Genomic DNA, 20201 nt, shown 5'->3' on the forward strand with positions numbered 1-20201 from the left:
TTTTAGAACATTGTTTCATTTCATCTTAACACTTAAGACACTGATTTTATCTATGAAATTTCTTCTTTAACAATAAAGCCAAATAAAAGCACCAAAGACATTTCAAAGTTTGCCTGTACATGGGGGATTTGCTGTTTGAAGAACATTCCTAAACACTGCCCAAAGCAAGCACTGGTGGTTCCTCGGAAATCAACCCTACTCATTGAAATCCTCCCAGGCTCTGCCATTCCGTATTGGCATGTGAAGAACCTTGTGGGCTTTCATACCATAATGATACATTTCTTGTATTAACCTTATGTTAAAGCCTGGTAAATGTTCGCAATATACAGAATATAACAACATTATAAATTCTTAGAAATATTACCTTTACAGAATCTAGCATTTCACCCTATACATAGTAGAGACTCCATAGGTTTGCTGTTGAAGGTTCTAATAGTCATGAAATAGCTCGGTGAGTGAATGGAAGACTGTGTTTCATTTTTTGCAGATTTCTACCAAGAGACAGATTTTTCAGATACTCTGAATCAGTATCTTAATTTCCAACTGTATTACTGAGTATCTTCTTACACCAAAGAAAACCTATTTTAATTTGGCCTAAAATCCTACCAGGAAAAAATTTTGTAAATTATGCTTAGGTTTTCACATCTAATGCCCAAAGGATTTGATAAAAGCTCTATGACCTAATGACTATTCCTAATCAATTTATTTTCCCTATCTATTTTCTCTATTATTTTGTTTTGAGTTGTCTATATTAACTCCTCAAACCCTCACAATTATTATATGAGGAATTATCAACCCCTCCTTAATACTGAGGAAACTGAGGCACAGTGCAAGGATCTTTTTTCATTTTTAATTCTTTTATTATGTTCAATTAGCCAGCATATAGTACATCATTAGTTTCTGATGTAGTGTTCAACGATTCATTAATTGCGTGTAACACCCAGTGCTCATCACCACATGTGCCCTCCTTAATACCCATCACCCGGTTACCCCATCCCTCTATCCCCTTCCCTAGGGATAAAGGGCTGATATCCAAGATATATAATGAACCAAGGATCTTAAATATCTGAAGTTTTCATGTCCCAAATGGACTTCTGATACCCCTCCGCCTACTTCACCAAATCTCCCCTCTCAGGTTTCCCCATTTTGGTAGTGCTGACTTCTCCCAATTACTCAGACCAAAAACCTTAGAGTCATCCTTGACTCCTGGTTTCTCTCACACTCCACACCCAGTTCCACAGCAAATCTCATGGGCTCTACATTCAAAATACAGCCAGTATCAGATCAACATAATCAGTATGTGTTTAAGATGAGCTGACAATGAAATGTTCTTTCACTGACCTCCCTCCCTATGCAACAAAACAATCTCAGGATATACTGATAGAAACCTATTAATACAAGGTGTGTCTGACCACAATATTTATTGAAATCACACCATGGATAGGGTATTCTAGACACTTAAGGTCCGACAGTGAACATGGCAGGTGGGGCCATGAGCTCGAGGAGGGGGAGAAATTGAAGATCAGACTTTTGTGGGGAGTAAGGAGAAGTCTCTGGGGTGAGGAACTGGATCTGAGCCACATGAAGACAGGGAAGAAGAGACACCAAAGGAACAGCAAGTTCAAGCAACTAAATGGTGGCTAGAATTTAGTGATACAAGAGGAGATGGGAAGAGTCTTGCTGGAGAAAGATCATGTCGGGTCTTAATAGCTTGTTATGAGAGTTTGGATTTTATTGTAAGAGCAATGCTAAGTGATTGGAAAGCTTCAAACAAGGGAGAAAAATGACCATGATTCATTTAAAATCTTTGCCAGCCATGTGGAGAATGGATTACAGAAGCAGGATCGATCAGAAAGTTGCCGCAGCAATTGGGTAATGGCAGGAAGACAAGGTGTGACCCACAAACACAGTCTTGAGTACATTTCCACTCATTACATTTAAAGACCTAACAGGGAATTGTTCCAAAGGAAGGTGACTAAAAGGGGGATCCTGAAACCATTAGCAATGGCTGGAAGAACTGGGGATTTCAATCTTAGAGAAGAATAAGCTTGGGAGGGAAACACCATAGCTCTCCTTGTGAGAAATTACAGGACTGCAAATTCTAGCCTGACTTAAGTTAGAACTGCCTACTAACAGACCAAGATCCTTTGGGAAGTAAGAGAGTTTCCTCATGTCAAGTGTTCAGGTAAGAAGGCTGAATGATAACTTCCTGGGGTGTAATAGAAGTAATTAATGAATTAGACGGTGAGAGACTAAATGATTACTGGAGGATTCCAAGACTCTCTGTGGAAAAAAGAAGTGTAAGGGACATTTCAGTGACATACAGAAGGTGGGACTGTAAAACAAAAAATACCATTGTCTAAGTGATTCTTAATTGAAACTTATCAGAAGGTTTATTCAAATTTCACATACACTCCCCTCTCAGCCTCACCCCAAAATTTTAGTATTTTCTCCATAGTAAATGCGTGTGTGTGTGAGCATGCACACATGTATGGAGGGGGTGTTCCGTCATTCTCTCAGTTCAAAATCACTGCTGCACACCTGGGCCATAATTTATCTCTTCTCATTGACATGAATGTGTTACCTCTCTCTAATTTGTTAAGATGGTGAGTCTGAGGATCACCAAATTGGACATTCAAGAACCAAATGAGATGCTGGGGGGAAAAAAGCCCATGTTTTATATAAAACTACTTATATGTCCATTAAGCTATTGATTTGTTTTGGTACTATTTCAGATGACTTTAACTTTTGTTCCTCAAAGGGAGAAAAGAGACAAGATACTTCTCTAAGGTCCTTCTCAAATTTTGAATGTCTATGGCACTAAGAAAATAAGCTTAAAATAGACTAAGAACAATATCAGATATTTTTCCACTTTAGGAGTAAGAAAGATCATCCAAAGGCAATGCTATTCCATTCAAGCTATGGCTGACACCTCTGCCCATTACTCTTCCCCAATTCCTGTTCAGGTAGTGTGGCTCTCAGGAAGATGAACTATTAGTGGAAAAGCAAAGAAACGATATTAAGAGGTATGGTCTACAAATGAGTGTTTAAATTCTTCTTCCCAGCCTAAGTGTTATAAAAACCCAGTACTTCTTTCCTTTATCACTGTGTACAAAATGGGATAACTGGAAAAAGTGAAAATATCACTTTAATCAGTGTAAGTGTGCCTTTCCTTCATATATATACATGGTAAACCTTCACAAACACCAGTTTCCACAAAAGAAGATCACAATAAAATTCCCAACACTAAAATTCAAGCCAAATTTTTACTTGGTGTTTCAGGATTGTGATGACTTTTTTGAGGTGTCAACTTGGCGAGGCTACAGTCCCTGATTACTTACATCACCCAGAAATCTAAGGTGGCTCCCCAAATCCCTGCTCCCTGCAATCAGCCTTTTGTAATTCCCTCCCCCTTGAAGAAGGGATGGGAGAGTGAATATGATGGATTTCATTCCCATGATTATGTTGTGTCATATGTCAAAAGGGATTTTGATGATGTGATTAAGGTGCCCAACCTGTTGGCTTCACAAAAGAGCAATTGCCTATGGGAGAGAGGGGTCTGGTCTAATCAAATGAGCCCTTAAAATAAGGGTCTGTGGTCTTCCTGGAAAAGAATTCAATATGTGAGAGGGATTCTACAAGAGGAAGGATCTTCTCGGCTGAGTTTACATATGGAAGAGGCCATGTGGCAAGGAATGAGGCAACCTCCAGGAGCTGAGAGAAGCCCCTAGTGGACATCCAGCAAAGAAACGGGGACCTCCATCCCATAACCACAAGGAACTGAATTCTACCACAATCATGTAAGCTTGGAACAGGACCCTGAACTCCATATGAGAACACAGCCTGGCCGACACCTTGATTTTAGCCTCGTAAGACTTCTTGGGGAGAACCTAGTTACACCACGACCAGAACTGTGGCCTACAGAACTGTGAGCTAATAAATGGGTACTGTTTTTAAGCCAATACATTTGTTATTTGTTACACAGCACTAGAGAACTATTGCAAGGATCTTGCAATGCCCTCATGCCAACATCATGAGCATAATGTATATCATGGTGACAATGATGGAAATGGCAACTCTACTGAATTTGAACTTACTTTTTTAAAACAAAACCTTAGTAACTTACTTGGAGAAATGTAAAATGTTAAGCCTCCACGTTTTTGTATTATTAATAATATCAATACAGATAGTAATGACAAATTTTATAACTATGATTTACATTTGGGATTTAGTTATTTACAAGGTGTTTTCAAAGAAACCATATAGCATGGTGGTAAACATCTTGGGTTTTGAAGACAGACAGATCTAGGTTAAAATCCTGGCTGTGACTCAAATCTTGAACAAGTAGTTTAAATCTAACCTGTTTCCTCATCTGTTAAATGATAAGACCCATGTCTATCTTCTAGAGTTCTTGAGATCACAGGATACAACATACATGAAGTATATTGTATGTGCTCAGATAAATGTTAGATTATTTTACTGTTCTTATTTATACTGCTATCATTTCCTTCAAAGTAGGGATCATGTCTTAGTCATCGCTGAATCCACAGTGTCTAGCACAGTGCCTGGCACATGGCAGGGACTCAATAAATCCTTTTAAGAAAGAGAGATATTAACTTACATACATCTCAAACAATTCTGTCATGGAGATGGTATCCCCATTTTACAGACAAAACTGAGGACCACATAGGCTGAGTTTCTGAAACAAGTCTTCTTAAACTAGAAAATGGTAAAGTATAGAAAAAGCTTTCTAAATTCAAGTCCTGTGCTCCTTGCATGGTACAATACTATACATAGACACCAGAGGCATATAAAACTCTAATTCATATATAGTGCTTGCACATATTCCGTCTTAGTGCTCAAAAAAAGAACACAAATGGTCACCATTACTCCACATTCCACTAAGTAGAATTCTCTATTAAGTAATTTCTATTCCTCCCTTATGCCTACATTTGCAAAAAAGCACAACATAGTAAAAATGGTTTCTACTGCCTAAATCCCCAAAGTCCACATGATGGGTACATATCTCTACTACAGTAACTTTATATTCCACAGTAAGAGTCCTGCCCCAAATTAACATTTTTGAGCAGAGGAGGTTTCTTTCTTTCTCCAATCAAAAATGGGTATAAAACAGAGACAACACCAGATGCTGGCAAGGATGTGGGGAAACTAGATCGCTCATATGCTGCTGTTAAGAATGTAAAATGAAAAAATCACTCTGGAAAACAGTTTGGCAGTTTCTTTAAAAACTAAGTGTACACTTACGTATAACCCAGTAATCATACTTCTGGCCATTTATCCAGAGAAATGAAGAAGACTATGTCCACAGAGAAACCTGTACACAACTGTTCATAGCAGCTTCATTTGTAAAAGCCAAAAGCTGGAAATAACCAAAATGTCCTACAATAGGAGAATGGTTAAACAAGCTGTGATATACCCATACCATGGAATACTACTACTTAGCCAAGAGAGAGAGACAGACAGAGACACAGAGAGAGAGAATGAGCTACTGATACAAGCAACAACCTGTATAGTTCTCAAGGGCACTGTGCTGACTGAAAAAAGCCAATCTCAAAATACTGTATGATTCCACCTATACAACATTGTTGAAATGACAAAATCACAGCCACAGAGACCACATTAATGTTTGCCAGGCTGGGGGTAGTTGGCGGGGGGGAGGTGACTATAAAGAGGCTGCATGAGGGAGATCTTTGTGTCCATGGAGTAGTAGTTCTGTATCTTGAGTGTGGTGGTGGTTATTTAAATATATACATGTGATAAAATGACAAAGAAATACACACACATTGTACCATTGTGAACCTGCTGGTTTTGATATTTTACTACAGTGACATAAGAAGTAATCACTGGGGGAAACTGGGCAAAGAGTAGATAGCACCTTTCTGTTCTATCTTTGCAATTTCCTATGAACCTTTAATTATTTCAAAAAATAAAACTGGGTGCAAAGTCAAATGTCTGAGACCTCTGGTAGAGTTTTCTACATTCTCTGCAACAAAACAATACCTTCTCATTTTAATGGCCCAAAAGGTAAGTATAACTCATTTTTTAACAGGGTACTTTGAAAACAAAGATAAAATAATCACACTTTTTTAAAATTATAAACTTTGTCTTCATCTCAGATATTGGTATTTCTTCCCCATCCATCTTCATTCCACTGCCAAGCCTTTCAAATTTCATATCTAGAGTTTAACAGTTTGCCTCTCAGTGACTGACACTACACTCCAAAATTACTGCTTCCCCCTGTCTTATTTTTCCATTCCCACAAAAGTATACATTCCTTCAGAAAAATTTCAGCTAGGTAGTAGATTATCTAATTCCAGTCGCTGTGTTTGAATGATTAGACCCTGCTAAAAGGCATACATTTTTTTTAAAAAGCTCCTTAGTCCAAATAAATATCAATTTATAGAAGTTACAGTGTAAGAGATTTTCTAGCAGAAACACCTTCCAAATTCTGCCAACCTGCTCTAAGCTACTCCTGCCCATTCCTCACTATACAGAAATCCCTCTCACAATACCCCAGACCAGCTTCAACAACTTATCTTACTTCATAAATAAACATCTCAGGAACACAACCATTTGCAAAGCACTCTGGTTGACACAGAACTTACACACAAGAGATCTCAGTTGATGCTCATTATACTGTAGGACACACAAAAGCAGGCATCTATTCTCACCCCCATCCCAGAGATAAGGTTACTTGGACTCAAGAGAAGAAACTTCTCAAGATCATATAGGCAAATAATTAAGTAGCAGAATAGGGGAAAGAATTCAGATCTCCTGATTCCTAATCCTAAACCATGTCAAAATATTCCATCAAACTAAACAGCCCACTCTCAATCTGGTAACAGACATTTTATAACCACGAACACTAGAAGAATAGAAGGTAAAGAGTTGATACAATTGAATTGTTCTAGTCCCATCTAAAGCAGAGGTTCTCAAAGCATGGTCTAATCCTAAAATCAGTAATATGTCTAGTGATTGTAAACATATTTCAAAACAGAGAGTCATAATGCACATGCATGTAGTTGAAGAAATCAGCTGGCTGAGAAAGAATAGAAAAGAAAGCAGGCTGTTTACTTCAGCTAACTACTGCTTTATACAACTCACCAAGCCAAGTTTGTGAAGAAAAAGCAGAATCATGGTGCTATAATCAAGGCTGAATTCAGATACACTGAATTGGATCTCTAGTTCTTCTAAATCTTGGCCAGTGAAAAAAATACCAAAGCAAAGCTAAGCACAGGAAACCTCAAGGACACATCCATGATAACCTGATTTTTTAATCTCCTGATTCTCCTTCTAATCTGTTCTCTGCAAAGGGGACATGGCCAGGACTTGTCAACCCTTGATCAAAGTGTAAGGTTAAAAAAAAAAAAAAAAAGGCCAAATAATTGGAAAGAGACTGGAAAATTAATTCCATGAAAGAAAGTACTTTTGATGGCAGCAAACAGAAATACAGAGTAGATGACCTCAGGACTGCTCACCCAAACAGAACAGTCCTTGGACCAAAAGTTTGAGAACCACACAATATACAAATTAGCCAACAACAAAGGGGTTTTACTCTGAAAAGTAGAAGAGCAAATAATATAAAACTCATGACCTTAAAGCTGTTAACATTACATCAACATTTATTATTAATAGCCTGCTTTTGATTCAAAGAGTACCTAGGCCCATTCTGCCCCATTTCTAATAGGATCAGGATGCTACACGACAAATAAATGGGAAGCTTTTATAGAAATCTTACCAATTCGGTATTTTAGTTCTATGACGGTTTCGCCTTCTCTGCTTAATTCAGTTACTTCACAAGTGTAGTTTCCTACAACAGCTTCTTCCTTATCCATCTCCAAAGAGGCAATGCCAGTTAGTAATTTTTGTGGTATGATTTTTGTACTCTTAAACTTATCGTCACGAGTGGCCTTTTGCAGAGCTCCATTAAAGGTGAAAATGTCTTTTCCTTTTAATTTCCACTTTACATACATTTCATTAATGTTTGTTGCCTCCACATTATTAACAAAGCATGGGATGGTAACACTTTCATTGCAAGCAGTGTATTCTACAGATTTGGTTATGTTAAATATTAGCTGAGCTGAACCTGAAAAAGAAAAAGAAAATTGTTTCATGTCATTATAGAATGCTATACTTCAAGTTGTTACAAATCCTTAAGATAAAGAGCAATGTTTCACTTGTTCATTTAAGCAAATAGTGCAACTACAGAAAAGACAGGCAAGGTGAAAAAAATCCAAATTATTTTAATATTAATGTGCACAGCTGGTAGACAACATTGTAACTTTTACTTAATCTCAGTAATACAAAGTGTACATTACCATACATCTTGGGAATAAATTCAGCAACCCCGTTGGAACATGAAGGTGTAGTATCTGGCTTTGGAGCTCTGAAGTAATCATTACTGCCTACTGACTGATGTAGAAAAATAGTGACCTAACCATGGGAAAATTTTGAACAGAAAATCAAAGCAAATATTATATTCAGTATATACTTCCTCTAAATAGAACTTGCTAAACTGATAGGAAGTTTATCCTTATGTTGCATTTCCAAAAAAGATGACGGGGTCTACTTTAATACAAAAAAGTAAACCAGATGAATCACATCACATCTCTCCACGAGGATGGAAAGTCTTAGAATGCTAAGGAAAAAAAACATTCTCTATGGCTATTTTCCCATTGCAAAATACAGCCAGCAACAGTCATTTTGTATGTAAGTATTAGAAAGGATTATATACAATAGAAAGGCATTTTCCCACCCCGATATTTCACTGAAACTATGGAACAATTTCCAAATATGTATTACAGGTATTCTTCCTCCTAGAAACCATAAACCGCTCAAAAAAAAGCTAAGAAACAAGTTAATACCAAGAGCAGGTACTGCTAATAAATAGGATATATACTAGTCCTCTCTTATCCATGGCTATGCTTTCTTTGGTTTCCGTTACCTGTGGTCAACCACAGTCTGGAAGCAGACTGTCTTCCTTCTGACACATGATCAGACAATCTATAAGTAGCCTAACTCTAGGTCACATCACATTGCCTACATCCTTCATCTCACCATGTAGGCATTTTATCATCTCACGTCATCATAAGAAGAAGGGTAAGTATAGTACAATAAGATATTTGAGAGAGACCACATTCACGTAAACTTTATTATAGCACATTGTTATAATGTTCTATTTTATTATTAATTATTGTTATTAATCTCTTACTGTGCCTAATTTATAAATTAAATTTAATCATAGATACATACAGAAAAAAATAGTATATGTAGGATTGGTACTATCTGTGGCTTCGGGCATCCACTGGCAGTCTTGGAACGTATCCCCTACAGGTAAGGTGGACTACTGTATTCTATCAATTCTTTTCCAGAGAATAAACTATCATTGCCTTACAAAAGAGGGGCTGGAAAAGGAAATTCACTTACCTTTCATCTAATATGTATGAGAATATGGAGAAATTATAGCTGTCTTCCATACTGTTCAGCCATTTATCAATTCTTTTACCCAAGTAGTTAGCGGGCTCCTCCCTCAAAAAACAAAGCACTAACAAATACAAATAAAACATCAACTTCAATAGTTCATCCTTAAGATTTCTTCTCTCTACATTTATAAAATGGGAATAAAAATCAGGAGCATCGGATGTTATTATCCTAGGAACATAATTATTGTTCAGTAATTGCCCACTGAGTTGAATGCTAGGATGCATAGTGGAATATGAAGTGGACAATGTTCAGAAAGCCTGAGTACAAATTAAGCAGTTCATTTAACTTTTCTATGCCTTGGCTTACTCTCTGTGAATAAGAGGATCAAAAACGAACACTGGGCTACTTCACAGAATTGTGGTGAGCATCAAAGGAGAAAATACCTGGGCAAGTGCTAACAATACCGTGCTATAAACATGAGGGGTAATACTATAAAAGTTAGGGGATATGGCATTTTACTGTAATGATCTGGACCTTCTCTGACTGGCAGGTCTAAACTGTTTTATTTCTGGGAATTTGCAGTTTGAACTAGCCTTGGGGATATCCATAGCTCACCTCTTCCCACTTCTCTACATTTCTTGCCATCCAAATATTAGGAAGCCTCAGGCAAAACCTGGACTTCCAGCTGCATTCTTCGAAGCCTTGGGCTTAGGAACTGTCTTCCCTGAGAAAGAAAAACTGGGGGTAGGGAGGGGAGGAACTATAGTGTACAAAAAGGAGAGAAGTAGGGGTGCCTGGGTGGCTCAACTGGTTGTGTCAGACTCTTGGTTTCAGCTCAGGTCATGATCTCAGTGCTGTGGGACTGAGCCCCAGAGCGGGCTCTGCACTGAGCAGGGAGTCTGCTTGAGATTTTCTCTCCCTCTGCCCGCCCCCCCCCCCACCTTCTCTCTTAAATAAATGAATATATAGATTTTTTTAAGATTTTATTTGAGAAAGTGAGTGAAAGAGAGAGAGAGAGAGAGAGCACATGAGCAGTAGCAGAGGAAGAGGGAGAGGGAGAAGCAGAGTCCGTGCTGAGCGGGGAGCCCAATGCGGGGCTCCATCCCAGGACCCTGGTATCATGACCTGAGCCAAAAGCAGACGCTTAACCGACTGAGTCATCCAAGCGCCCCACGAATAAATCTTTCTTAAAAAAAGGAGAGAAAAAAGTATGACGCTGGAATCAGAAAGAAAGGAAAGTGTCAGAAAATACAGTGAAAGGTTTTGAAATGGACACAAAGATTACTGAGTGTCCTTTCAATGGAGTGCTGGGAATTGTGTGACAAATTCCTTGGGAATATTTCATTCTGTAGGGGCCTATGCCTTTCACTGTGTTTATCTGTCTGAGCTATTTTACAATTTGGTAAAACTGATGGCAATGCAAATGATTGGTGTCCATAGAGATACAAATAAACTTTGTTCTGCAATTCACTTCTCCCTGGTGGAAGAAGAGAAGATTTCAAAAAACCATGTTTTATTGCCTTGAGGATAATATTGCATCTATTTGAAAATTCATTTCACCATTCCTGATTGCCTATAAATGTGTCTGTTCTCTAAATTTTCTTTTAAAACTGAGACGTTTTTATCATCTTGCTGGTTTACTTGCTAATTAACATGTGAAATAAAATCTTTGACATGTGGTCATTTTGTATTTGTTTGAGTCAAGATTTAAAAAATTATTTCTAAAAATTACCCTTTAATAAATAGATATAAGTAAAGAGCTCAGTTATCCTAGCAAACTTTTTTAGAAGGCTCTAAGTAAGAAGTGGTTGGTAAAACTCCACAATTTCTATCTTATGTTCAGAGAATGAATTTTCTAAAGAATACAGAAAGCACTAACTGTACTGCATTTTTTGTTGCAATAAAACAATCTTATAGCTGAAGCAGTTTAAGTAGAATAAATGCTATCAATAAAATTCAAAGTAAAATTGACCTAGATAAGCCATAACTTGAATAACCCTTGTGTTAATTAATAATTAAGGGTAGTCCAAAAATGTCACTCCACCAGCTGTTAACTACAGCTTCACCCTCTATAAACATTTATTAAAAAAACAAAACTATTAAGTAGTAAAATTATCTGATTTGGGTTTTCTTTCTTTTTCCTACTGCTTTCTGATGAAACATCAAAGTGAAAAAGCAAGATTTAAAATATAGAGAGCAAATAAAAGTACACAGATAATTAACATAAGGAAACTGATTAATCAAGAAATGCCTACAGCAGTCTAAATCAGATAGGAATAAGTAAATATAACTAACCATGAGTGATGCAAGAGCTACAGATAAATTAACAAATAAAATGGGGAAATTATTTTATATAAAATGCCAAAAATACTGGACTTCCCAACCTCTGTAAATACAGACCACCAATTGAAACCATCTCAGACCACAGTCCTGAAAACAGCTATTACATGTTGCAGAGAAGGCTCAATACATGGTAGTCACAGCACACAAGTCTAGCTCTGAAATGTACAAATGCAACAAACACTTATTGAGAATTACCTGATCTGAAACATTGTGATAGGATGAGGGGATACAATGACGGAAAAAAACCGGAAATTATCTTTTGGAAGCTTCCAATTCTCATTTGGAACAATGATACATACTTTTTATAACAGGAGGTCGTAAGTGCTATCCTTTGGTATGAACAAAGTGCTATAGATGGGCAGGAGAGTAATCAGTCTTACAGATTTCTAAGAAAATTTGTATTGCTACTAGGGGAACAACAGAAGATTGTCACAGCTCCCGCCCATCTGGGCCTTTAATCATTTATCTTTTTATACGTTCCATGAAAAACCTCTCTCTCTCCTTTGTAACCCTTATATCACTCCCCTTTTGCAAAAGCTTATCCTATACTCTCCAAAGAAGCTGTATTTCTTAATTTGAGTCCTTTAGATGAGAAGCCAGAAGCTTCCAATACTTCCCACCTACAAAGTTACCTGCAACCCCAACTGTCCACACCCCCCTCACCTTCCTCCTCTTCACAATTGTATCCCTTCACCCATTAGTTTTCATTTCTGCCTCTACACCCACTAGTCACCCCAAGGACTTTCCCTAGTTGATTATCAGCTTCCTACACCCGCCATGCCATTCATAGGTGTTTTTTTAACATAAAAGAAATGCTTAAATATTAACCAACTTTTAAAAAATCACTCATACTTGTCTCTCTCTTCCCTGCATCCTAAAATAATAGTCTAAATGCATTTCTTTACCTCCTATTCACTTCTTAAATCTCTGCCACCTGGCCTCTACCTCTTCTTCACTACAACAGTTTGTGCCAAAGCCCCCAACAATCCCTTATGAAAAATGGAATGTGCGCGGTTTTTACTCTCTATCTTGACTACTCTATACAGTTCCTGAGCCAGTAGGCAGCTCCTTTTTTGCTCTTATCTCTTGGCCTCTGTGATAGCTCTTGATTTTGAATTTCCTCTTATTGCTTTGTCCACCCCATTAGAGCTTTCTTTCTTTCTTGAAATCTATTCCTTGACTCACAATAAATATTAGTGTTCCTCAAAACTTCATATTCAGCACTGCCCTCCTCCCAACCCCCTGGGGTCCACCATTCTCTCTTACTCCACAGTTATAACTACCTACACACTTTCTGTTTAGCCAGGCCCCACTTTCTCCTTAACTGCAGACCTGGAAAATCAACTGTCTGCTGTACTTCCATTTGAATGTACTACAGTTAATTCAAAGTCAACCTGTCCAAAAACCTATTTACCCTCTCCTAGCCTCCTCCCAAATCCTCACCATCCAAAGTATTTTCTGTTATCGATCAGTCAACCAGACCTGGACCTAATAAAAATCATGCTAGATTCCTCCCTCTCCTTAGGTAGGAAGAATTCTTAGTAGGCTCAACCTTTTTAATGGTTCCTCAATCCAATGTCTGTTGTATGAATCTCTCTTTTGAGATATTGTCATACCTTTTAACTAGCTCCCTACCTCCAGCCTCAACGTTTTCCCATCTCGGCCCCAATGTATTTTCCACAGTTCTCAAAATAACTGTTCTAAATGCAAATGTGCACTCTTCTGCCTAATATACTTTAACAACACCCCCCTCCCCGTTTCAAGCTAAACTCTAAGTGCATTAGCATGGAATACAAACTAGTCCTTCATCCTGTCCAGCCCCACCTCCTGTACTCCCTCAATTTCCAAACTAAGCTCCAATCATAATGACCCCCTGCAATTCCATGAATATGCAAATGCCCTCTCATCCCCATCCATGCCTTTGGACATGCTGGCAAACACTTCTTCATCTGGTGTCCAGGTAAGAGCACACACTGTGGAGTCAGACCTTGGCTCAAGACTTGGCACTTTCTAGTTGTATAACCTTTGGCAAATTATTTAACCTCTGTAGCTCAGTTTCCTCATCTACAAAATGTGAATTAAGGAAGTGTATACCTCATAGAGACTTTGTTAAGACTTAATGAGAAAATAAATATTAAGTTCTCATTGCAGCGCTTTCGCATACATAGGAAATGTTCAATAAATGGCAGCTATAGTTTGCTAACTTTAGCTCTTCCTGCTAGAACACAGGGACATGTTCAATCCTATTCCTCTTCCCTACCACTGCTCAATCGTGTCCATTCCCTCCTTATTGCTCCCATTGCCCCCTGTTCAAGTGTTGTCACTGCACTTACTACTGAATCTTGAAATTACTGTTTTACTTAACTCATCTCTCCATTAGGCTCAAAAGGTAGAGAAAGAAGGACAATGTCTTCATTTGGTATCCTATGGATCCAGGGTCCAGCAAGTACAAACCAATACATTCCTCATAAATGTAAAGCATTTAAAGTATGAATCCCAAGAAAGGAAAACTGTATCAGAGAGGATTCACTCTTCTTCCATTTGTCAAGAGAATCTTCCACTGCTTTTCACGTTAATAGACCTGATTATAGAATCGAGAAGCTACATATTTTAATGGAAAATCTCGATCAAGTCAGCTGCAGATTGCAAGGAAGAGTTTCTTAAAAATTACATGAATGTGTTTAAGAATGATCTTCCTAAAGGATGATGTTTAAACTAGGTCTTGAAGGATGAGTAGGAATTATATAGAAAAGGAAAGGCTTTCTAGGCAGAGCACATAACATGTGCAGAGGAATGAGGAAAAATGAATAATTGGAGGCAGAAGATTCTTCAAGTGAACTCTACGAAAAAGGGATGGTTAAGAAATAGTGTAAAGGCTTTCGAATGTCATTCTGAGGAACTGGGACTTGATAATATAAGCAACAGCAAAATATGCAGATTTACTTGCATTTAAAAAAATAATACAGCAGCATGAAGGGTGAACCGAGGGCAGGAAGGGAGATGGGAAAGAGAGACCTCAAGAGATCACTGCAATAGTCCAGGTAATTGACACCTGGAGAGAAGGCCAAAACATTACAGTAAAAAACAAAGAATATCAACATAAGTTGGATGTGGGAAATAAGGGAGAAGAAGAGGAAAGAATTAAAATTGTTTACTAAAAGCATGCGTAACTGCCTAATATACTTTAACAACACCCCCTTCCCTGTTTCAAGCTATATTGTGGATTTTATAGAGAAAAGAGATTTTGGAGATTTACAGGGGAATCTTCTTTCAATATTTAATAGACTGAGTATTAAAGTACCTGTGGTACAATGAAACGAGGATGTCCAGGAGACCCCAGGACATATGGATCTGAATTTAAGAAGAAAGGTCAGAGCAATGAAGACTTGGGAATCACCAAGATCACAGCTGGTAAATGAAACTGTGAGCATAAACAAGATTGCCCAGAAAGTCCCTGCAAAGCAAACAGAGCAGGAACCAGAGAATAAAATGTTGGGGAATGCCAATATTTATGGAAAAATCATTAAAGAGGAATAAACTAATGAAGTGAGAAAAAGAAGTGAGAGCAGCAAAAAATACCACTGAGAACATCAAAGAAGGGTCTTCATGTGGACAAAATTGATGTTAAATAGTATGAGTAAAATCAGCCTCTAGATTGAAAACTACATCATTAGCTTTTTTATCTACAGCAATGTCAACAGACTAGTGGGATCAAAAGTTAGATTGCATTTGGGAAGGGAATGGGAGGGAAGAATGAAGAGGCATTCTCTTTCAATAAATTTTGCAGTGTAAGAAAGCAGAGAGAGAAGGCAACAGGAAAAGTGTAAAGACAGGGGCCAGGGCAAGGTTTTTTGGTTCTTCTTGTTTGTTTGTAATATGGGGTAAAACTTGAGCATGTGTGCAAGCTAAAGTGAAGGAGCCAATGGAGAGGGAAAGATCTAAGATGAAAGACTGAAGAATTAAGCTGAGTTGAGCAGGTCTCCAAAATGGTGAAAGTGAAAGAGCTGTAGAAAGGTGAACCCTTCCTTGGAAAGGTGAAGAGGTATATTTCTGAAACTGGGGGAGGGAAGAGAATGAGATGGTTGCTTAAGATATTGTAGATAAGTTTAGTAATGGTGGGAGGGAAGCCTGGAGAGTCCACACCACACATCACTATTTTTTGCAATAGAGTAGGAAGTTAATTATCTGCTTGAAATGGATGTTCAAGGAATGGGGAAGAAGCCCAACAGTCACTAAGGTAAAAGAAGCAAAGCTCATGAACAAAGATACCTGCTGAAAATGAATCCTACCAGTTTTTGCCATCAGATCAAGACCCTGTTATGAAGAACGAAGGTCTCAAACTGAATCGGGTTAGAATTAGGGTCAAAAAAGGGGATTCAGACAGATCTCTCCTCAACAGAGACCAAATAAAGTCTAGGGTAAAGTAGGCATGTCCACAGAGTGTTTAGTTCTGACTCAAAGTAATTCCCTATTAGATTTAAAGTGGCCTTGTGAGAACAGAAGTGATAAACCTAGAATTACAGGAGAGAGAGCAGTTTCAAGTCAGTAACATCCAGAATTATGGGTTTATCTAGCATTTAAAATATATTAGATGTCACCAAGAGATAAAAACAAACAAAAATCCCTACTCTTTATAAACTACATTTTAAGTTACTGAGAGGCATACAATCTGAAATTTATGTTATAACCAAGAGGGCCTTGCAAAGTGCTTAGAACATAGCAAGCATGGGCTCATACTTGCTTGCAACGGAAAAAGCAGTTTTGACAGACCCTGCACTTGCCAAATGCCTTGCTTTGCCTTTATTCCATAAGTGTGACACGTATTCAAATATGCACATTTATTCTCTTAATTTGAATCTCAAACCCTGGGGTTGATCAGATTCTGAGTCTTATCTAACTGTCCCATAGATAAGGAATGCAATATTCAGAGGAGGGTAGAACTGTAATTTCTGTTTCAACTCTATGTAACTACGAAGGAGAAAAATCCAGGTTCTATTGCCTCAGTCTAGGTATATCAGGATCAAATTTCTTGGGTGCTCTCTATTTTTTACTTTAGTACTACAATGAGTTTAACAAAATCAACCCTACACTATTATTCTTGTTCTTTTATCATGGAAGAACTATCTGCACTAAGACACAACGTAAAATTTGCTTCATGACAACCCAAGAGTGCATTGTATTAGGCTGAGATACAAGACATCAAAATATAGAGATTTTTATCTTGTATAAAAAGCTAACAGCAAAAACCTAAAAGATGGCTAAAATGCTTATATGAAAACTGTACCACAAAAAGAACATTAAAGTATTAAAAACTGCTTATTTGGCTTTAGGTGAATGAACATTAAGAAATGCAAACTTAGTTTTAATAATGAGTGATTAGTGTGGACTTAGAATATTTATCAAACTTAGGAAAAACACCTACTTTTCTTCTTTAGAACCTGGCCTTTCAAATCTCCATTAACAATTCAGTGGCAAAGATAAAACATCTGCCAAAATACAGATGACAGCATGAGCAAGTGTCCTAACAGTAGGCATTTAGTGTAATGCTTTAACACACTGCCTCTAGACTGCTGGGGTGGCCCCATAAATAAATACTTTTAAATAGGCGTTTACTTCCTTAAAATAACAACTTGTGTTTAAAAGTAATATATTCTTTAAGAGAAAACATTTTCATTTAAGCAAGACAAATTACCACCAGGCTTAGACAATAAAACTGTTTTCTAATCGTGTGCACCCTTGATTTTAAAAACTCACTTCAAACAAAGAAAAATTATTCAACCACTGAAAAGCCAGTCCATGTCACTGTCATTACCTAAGTCAAGTTTTATTTGCCAGTTACTAAAAAATACTGAAACTACTGATGTGCTTTTAAACAAAGTATAATTGGACTTATAGGGGGTGGGGGAGGAAAGGAGTGTAGTAATTCATTCTGCGTCTCATAAACCAATGGGGGGGGTTGCAGTTTGCCTGTAAGTAGACGGAAGGAGCATTTCAGGTAACTTCTTTTACAACAAAGGTCAACTGAAACTAAGTGGCTTCCCAAAAATGCCTCTGATTACCAGTCATCTATAAATGAAACTGAAAGCAAAATGAAACTTCAGTACAAATAAACGTACACATCTGCGACTGTTTTACTCATTTTGAATTCTAAATTCAGTCTCTTAAATACCCTGGTTGATAATGACTTGTGTTCTGTTATCATATCTTCGTACCTGTCTTTTTTAAAACTACATATTAAACACACACAAAATCCCTTATATCTTATGACAAACACTATCACTTTGTTTTATAGTCAACACTTGCCGAACTCAAATGTATAATGCCTCTATTTTGCTTTTTTTTCAGGTTATTATTAAGTACAATAAAATACTATAAATTGTGAATTCTGTGAATCTGTAGGGAATTGAGCACATTAATATAGCATGTAAATGATTGCTAATTATATGTGACTTTATTATTAAATAAGGCCTAGCAGAAATCTTATCCCCAAAATACCATCATAGCAGTTCTTTCCCATCTGCTTGGAAACAGGACCAGTGTTTTTAATATAGTATATGATTTACATTTTTTTATTCTTCAGGCTAGCTTTGATGCCAACAGTCTGAATTAGTGATATTTTATTACAAATTTGTAATTTGGTTCAATATGAAGGGTTTCTGATCACACAACAGGTTTTTGAAAGCAGTATTATTTTTGCTATAGTAATAGTAATGGTAACAAGCCATTAACGATGACTACAAGAAATACTACCTTATCTAATTATCAATTCTTTAGATAATAAAGATATCATCAACAACTCCAACAACCCAGGATGTTTCGATTGGAGAAAGTGGTAAGCAAGGATTTAAAGGCATAATGGAAATGGCTTGAAATCACAAGCGTTTATAAATGGCACACTTAGGCTAATAATCAGTTTAAAATCTAATTAATTTAGCATTCTAGAATTAAATGTAACAATTGCTCTACTCAAACTCAATACTGAATCTTACAAAAAGTTAACAGAAGACTGTACAGATGTAAAGTGTGACAGGCACTGTAAAACCACGAAAATTCCCATTCCTCACTTTTTACAGACGAAGCACACACACACACACACACACACACACACACACACACACACACAAAAGAGCATAATGGATTCCAAAAGCCTAGGGGGGCCAACCGCCTTTGGCGTTGAAAGACACCAAATCCCACTCTGCAGCAAATACGTTTTGACTGGAGGTTATAGTCTTCATATTTCAAGCGAAATCTGGGTTACTATTAAAACGGTTCGCCCAAATAAAGTGGAAAAACTTGAACGTACAATTTGGACTATATTAAAGTGGTTGATAGGGCGTGGGGGTAGGAGAGTTTCCAGGTAGCTTATTTCTAGGGTTTAAAAAAAAAAAAAGCGGCCAGAAGATTCTTCTGATTAAATGCTGGGTTGGAAATGCAACTTAATTGTTCCTTTATGTTTCTTTAACTCTATGTTCTTGTGGGAGGGCAAACAGGAGAAATCCCGTCTTGCACACTTCTCCAAAATGCGCACTTCTATTGCAAGAGGCCCGGGCCCTCCCACTCTCCCTCTTCATCCCCAAATGCGTTTGAGCACCGAGGAGGAAGAGGGGTGCAAAAGAGGGGGGGGGGCCCTAACAGTTGCCACCCCTCGCCTCTGATCGCGCCCTTTCTCTCTACAGTTAATTTTTGCGTGAGATGCACGGCTCAGAATCTTCCTCGGTGTGCATCTGGAGGTGGAGTACGGGGGAAGGAGATAAACCCCGCTCTCACCCTGGGGGAAGAGGAAGAGGAAGGAAAGGAAGGAAGGGGGCGCAGGATTACCCTCGGGCCCTCCTACGTCCGCACCCGGGGCGAGCAGGGCCCGCGTGTCCCGCGCTCTGACCACCCTCTCCAAAGCGCCGCCGGGCCAGCCGGGACGCAGCCCACACACCCGCGGGGGCGCCTCGGGGGCGGCGAAACACGAGTCTGCGAGCCAGGAGAGAGGGGCCACTCACCGCAGCACGCTGAGCCCAGCAACAGCACCACCAGGGGCAACATCTCCGCGGCCGCCGGGCGGTTGCCGCCGGCGCCGCCGCAGGTGTCTGGAGCAGCCGCCGCAGCTGTTAAAGGCAGTATTGGCCGCCACCGCCGTCACGGGCAGGACCGGACGCCGCCGTCCGTCACAAGCAGGACCCGCCGCCCAGGCTGCCTGGCCGCGCGCACGCGCGCTCCTGCCACCCCACGCCCGCTCCCCCCCTTCTCCCGCCGCGCGAACCGCGCACGCGCACTCGCCCCCGCCCCGCCGCCGGGACTGTTGACGCGACGCCCTCCTGCTTTGCGGGCTTGAGTCCCCACTCCAGTCCGCTCCGACGAGGCCTGGATCCCGCTCCCACGCAGTGGCACGCGCCGGACTTTCCGGTCACGTCCCGTCATCCCCC

At 38.8% G+C, this 20201-nt stretch overlaps 1 protein-coding gene across 4 annotated transcripts in view; it reads right to left on the minus strand.

The window, feature by feature from the left end:
* Positions 1-19996, minus strand: part of CD47 (CD47 molecule) — a 46416-nt gene extending 26420 nt beyond the window's left edge. Inside the window, exons 1-2 of one of the 4 annotated variants that reach the window (XM_044919680.1) lie at positions 19779-19996; positions 7760-8107 (exon numbers count right to left, since the gene is read on the minus strand). In XM_044919680.1, coding sequence (XP_044775615.1) covers positions 7760-8107; positions 19779-19821 — 391 coding nt within the window. In that variant the 5' untranslated portion in view covers positions 19822-19996. The remainder of the gene's footprint in view (positions 1-7759; positions 8108-19778) is intronic. The other 3 variants (XM_021692375.1, XM_021692376.1, XM_044919684.1) reach the window with 3 other exon arrangements.
* Between the last annotated feature and the right edge of the window lie 205 nt (positions 19997-20201).

This window comes from Neomonachus schauinslandi, chromosome 1 (assembly GCF_002201575.2).
Source record: "Neomonachus schauinslandi chromosome 1, ASM220157v2, whole genome shotgun sequence".
NCBI classification, from domain to species: domain Eukaryota; kingdom Metazoa; phylum Chordata; class Mammalia; order Carnivora; family Phocidae; genus Neomonachus; species Neomonachus schauinslandi.